General features: G+C 42.0%; 1 protein-coding gene across 1 annotated transcript; it reads left to right on the forward strand.

Annotated features, from left to right (window-relative positions):
• Positions 1–1,702: 1,702 nt before the first annotated feature.
• Positions 1,703–2,942, forward strand: LOC119315758. The gene is made up of 2 exons (XM_037590253.1): positions 1,703–2,053; positions 2,280–2,942. The coding sequence occupies exons 1-2, from the start codon at positions 1,703–1,705 to the stop codon at positions 2,940–2,942; spliced, it is 1,014 nt and encodes a 337-aa protein (XP_037446150.1).
• The last annotated feature ends 1,091 nt before the right edge of the window (positions 2,943–4,033 follow it).

Below are 4,033 nucleotides of genomic sequence, written 5' to 3' on the forward strand. Positions count from 1 at the left end.
TATTGACGGATTATTAACTATCTGCTGGTACATGCTTTGCATTGGTTTTCCATTTTCTTTTATGCTTATTATGCATCTTATCTTTACTCAGATGGATAATGCTCAACAACAATATCTATATTACTGTACGTGGAAGCAAAACACACTACTTGTCCTTTTTGTAATGTTAGTCCTTTGGTGGAGCAAGAAAAAAGAGAGGAAGAATGGAGCTAAACGTGTCAAGTATGCTCCACTTGTGAAGAGAGATATTTGGAGTAGTGAACTAATTAGACTGATCGACACCTCGGAAAGGACGTGTTTGCGCCAGCTCAGGATGTATCCGGCTGTTTTCTACAAGTTGTGTGCTCACCTTAGGGACAAAACGCTTTTGGCTGACACAATTCATGTGTCCGTAGAGGAGCAGGTAGCTATGCTTCTGAAAATTGTTGGGCAATATCACACTCATTCCTCTGTAGGATTTGCATTGTGGCGATCCGAAGAGACAGTGAGTAGGTATTTTAACATCGTCCTATGTGCCCTTGTGAAGTTAGCCTGTGAAATAATCTGCACTCGGTCTACAGATACACATGCTAAGATCACTACCAACCCAAACAGATTTTATCCCTACTTTGAGGTAACTCTACCAGTGTGTTATACTAGTTAATTTCCAAACTAAGTTCATTCTAATTCACACAAGTTCAATTTTTTTATAGGGATGTATAGGGGCAGTAGATGGCACCCATATTAGGGCACGTGTGCCTTCAAAATATGTGGACAAGTTTAGGGGCCGCAAGCCATATCCCACACAAAATGTCCTAGCTGCCGTGGATTTCGATCTTAGATTCACGTATGTTCTAGCAGGGTGGGAGGGATCTGCTCATGATTCTGCTGTATTGCATGATGCCCTATCTCGTCCAAACGGTCTCAAAATTCCAGAAGGTAATTGCACATTTAAAAAAAATGTTGTTTAGTTTAAACATAGAAAATTAACTTAAGGTGGTAGTCAACTATGTATGTAGGAAAATTTTATTTGGCTGATGCTGGGTATGCCACCAGGCCGGGCATATTGCCACCCTATCGAGGTGTCCGCTATCATCTACAGGAGTTCCATGGTCCGAATCGTCCAACCTGTCCAAAAGAGCTGTTCAACCACCGTCATTCCTCACTAAGGACAACGGTCGAGCGAGCCTTTGCAGCTATTAAGAATCGTTTCAAGATTCTTAGTAATAGACCTTTCGTACCCTTGAAATCACAACCCAAGGTGGTTATTGCTTGTTGCGTCATTCACAACTGGATTTTAGACAATGGACCCGATGAGTTTGTAGATGACGAACCAACTTGGTACCACCACCTGCCAAGGAGTAGCAATCGTGTCTCCGACCGAGAGAGTGATGTACGCGAGTGGGCAGCCAAGCATGATTTGATTGCCCAACATATGTGGAATGATAGAGAGAGATTGGCGAACAAGGATGCTTCAGAGAGCGGGAGTAGTGCTAGTACCATTTGAAAGTACTTTCCTGTAGTACATTTTCCTTATTTAGCAGTTCCATGTTTAGACATTTTGTGCTAATCTAGCTCTGTAATTTTCTTTTTCATGTATTGTGGAATTGTACTTTTATTTTGGAATGTACTGTTGGGTAATGTATGGATTGTTTGTTTGTGCTGAAACCCTTTAATATTCGCTGACATAATAGCATATTGACTTCTCACCTTCATTTATAGAATGGGTGAGCAAAAAGAAGGTGCCAAGACTGAGGTTGCTCGCTCTTGTGATAATTACATGTCATGGAGTGATGATTGTACCAAGTATTTGCTTGAGTGGTATGTCGAGAAGCAAAGGGACAAGCCACCAACCTTCAAGTGGAAGGCACAACACCATCTACAATGTGCTAATGATCTGAATGACAAGTTTGGAATTACAGCTACAGCAAAACAAGTTGATCGACACTTTAGGTCATTCAAGGAGAAATGGAAGTGGATAAAGCTAGCAAAGGGGAGGAGCGGATATGGTTTCGATAAAGTACTTAACACATTTAACATTGACAAGTCAGAGAAATCACCAAGCAAGCTTGGTGTAAGTTCGCTCGAACTCACCTTTCTATTTGCATGATTTATAGTTCTCTATGCGATCATTCTTGTTTTTGCTAAACTGAGTATCTAGTTTTTATTTTGAAAATGGCATGCTAGTGTTCATAGATATTCCTTTTTTGCATTTACCACTGTCAAAATATTCACTTACATAGATTATATGGTCTCACCAATTATACTCTTGTTTTATAATCATTGTTGTGCACAATTAGATTGACCAGACTACTCAAACAATTTATTGCATTGACATGCTTTGGTTTATGTTGCAGAAAATAAAATTTAACTACCTTACTCACTCCATCAAGTTTTATCATCTCCTGGAAGAACTGTTTAGTGACTCGTCTCATGCGGATGGCTCACTAGCTATTGATGTGAATGATGCAATTGAGAATGTGGAATCTGATGGTAGTAGTGAAACGAGCAACCACACATCCACTGCCGAACAAGGTCTTAGTGATTCCGACATGATTGCGCCCAACAGTCTAGCAGAAGGCACTAGCTCAAATCTGAAGCGCAAGCATGTTAAAGCACCACATAAGAAGAAACCAAAGGTCAAGGCGCGTCGAGCCAGCGTGTTAGATGATGATGTGGCAGCGAGCATTGTGAGTCTTGCTAAAACTGTGAAATCTGCTACCCCTATTCAGCCAATAGCAGTTACAGACCCCAATGCCAATCTTTGGAAACACATTGAGTCGCTAACTATCCCAGCAAATGAGAAGATTGAGTTAGCAGCCTATCTTGCTAAGCCAGAACAAGAAATTTTCCGTGGTTTCCTGAACTGTGCAAGCGTCCAGACTTTTAATTCTTGGGTCCTTGATTATTTCGCGCACAAGTACGACGGCAACAATCGCACAGCTGCTGATCCATCAATCTGAATGACATGTTTGGTGGCTTTATTTTGGCAAGTGCTTTTGTAGTCTACTTAGCTTTTCATGCACTTATGCTAAGTGGAATTCCTGTGCCGTAATGGTGTTTAGAGGGTCTTGCCTTTTGTAATGCATTGGTCTAGCACAAATCTGAATTAAGCTAGTTTGTAAGAAATTTCCTGATGCTTGATGACCTTGTGCATGCTACGTTGCAATATTGCAGTGGTATGATGGTGCTTCTAAATTAGTAAATTATGCCCATGGTATGACATGGCATGTAAATTATGTACTGGATTACGTAGGTAACAAATTCCTTGTCAGGACGAGTTATGCATATTTGGTAACAAACCAATTGATAGACACTTGTTTTTTTGCCAAATATTGGCAAAACATCGGCAACCAACCAATTGGTATCCAAACTTGCCAAATGTTGGCAACTTCCAGCTTTGCCAAAAATAGGCTTGCCAACAATTGGCATGCCAAAAATTGGCTGCAAACCAATCAACCTCTTATACCCTCTGACCTAAGGTGCGACCACCAAAGCCAAATGACCCGGATTATCAACCCGAGGCGGGTGATCTTCCCTACTCCACACGATGGGCTGCTCAGACCAACGCAGATAACGAGGAACCGCCGGCTCAACAACATTGACTAATCTCTTATGAAGCTTCTGGTCACGCTTACACAAGCTAGTGGTGAAAACATGATATTGCCCATTATTAAACTGCTTCGGGTTGCTCTGATATCAAGACTGTTGTTGCTGCTGACTCCCTTGATTACTCTGCTGGTTGTAACCACCCTGGTTGTTGTATTTACCTTGATTTCCTTGGAATCCAGAGTTAGAACCGCCACCGCCATAGCCCAGACCGTGAGAGCTGGGCCCAGAACCGCCACCTGGCCCATGGCTATCATGAAAAAGATTGGAATTCTTGTACTCCTTCATAATGTGACAATCCTTCCATAGGTGCCCGGATGGTCTTTCTTTCGTACCATGTTTTGGGCAGGGCTGATTTAACATATGTTCAAGATTTATACCGGATCCTCCGGCCCGTGGGGGCGGTTTACCCTTTCGGCGCTGGCCATTATTATGTGCATTGGTG

The sequence above is a fragment of the Triticum dicoccoides genome, chromosome 6A (genome assembly GCF_002162155.2).
Source record: "Triticum dicoccoides isolate Atlit2015 ecotype Zavitan chromosome 6A, WEW_v2.0, whole genome shotgun sequence".
NCBI classification, from domain to species: Eukaryota; Viridiplantae; Streptophyta; class Magnoliopsida; order Poales; family Poaceae; genus Triticum; species Triticum dicoccoides.

What these genes read in the sequence shown, in the direction of transcription:
- LOC119315758 (XM_037590253.1), top strand. Translation starts at nt 1,703, where the DNA reads ATGGGTGAGCAAAAAGAAGGTGCCAAGACTGAGGTTGCTCGCTCTTGT. An exon ending in AATCACCAAGCAAGCTTGGT is followed by an intron (nt 2,054 to 2,279) that starts GTAAGTTCGCTC and finishes GTGCACAATTAG; the next exon opens with ATTGACCAGACTACTCAAAC.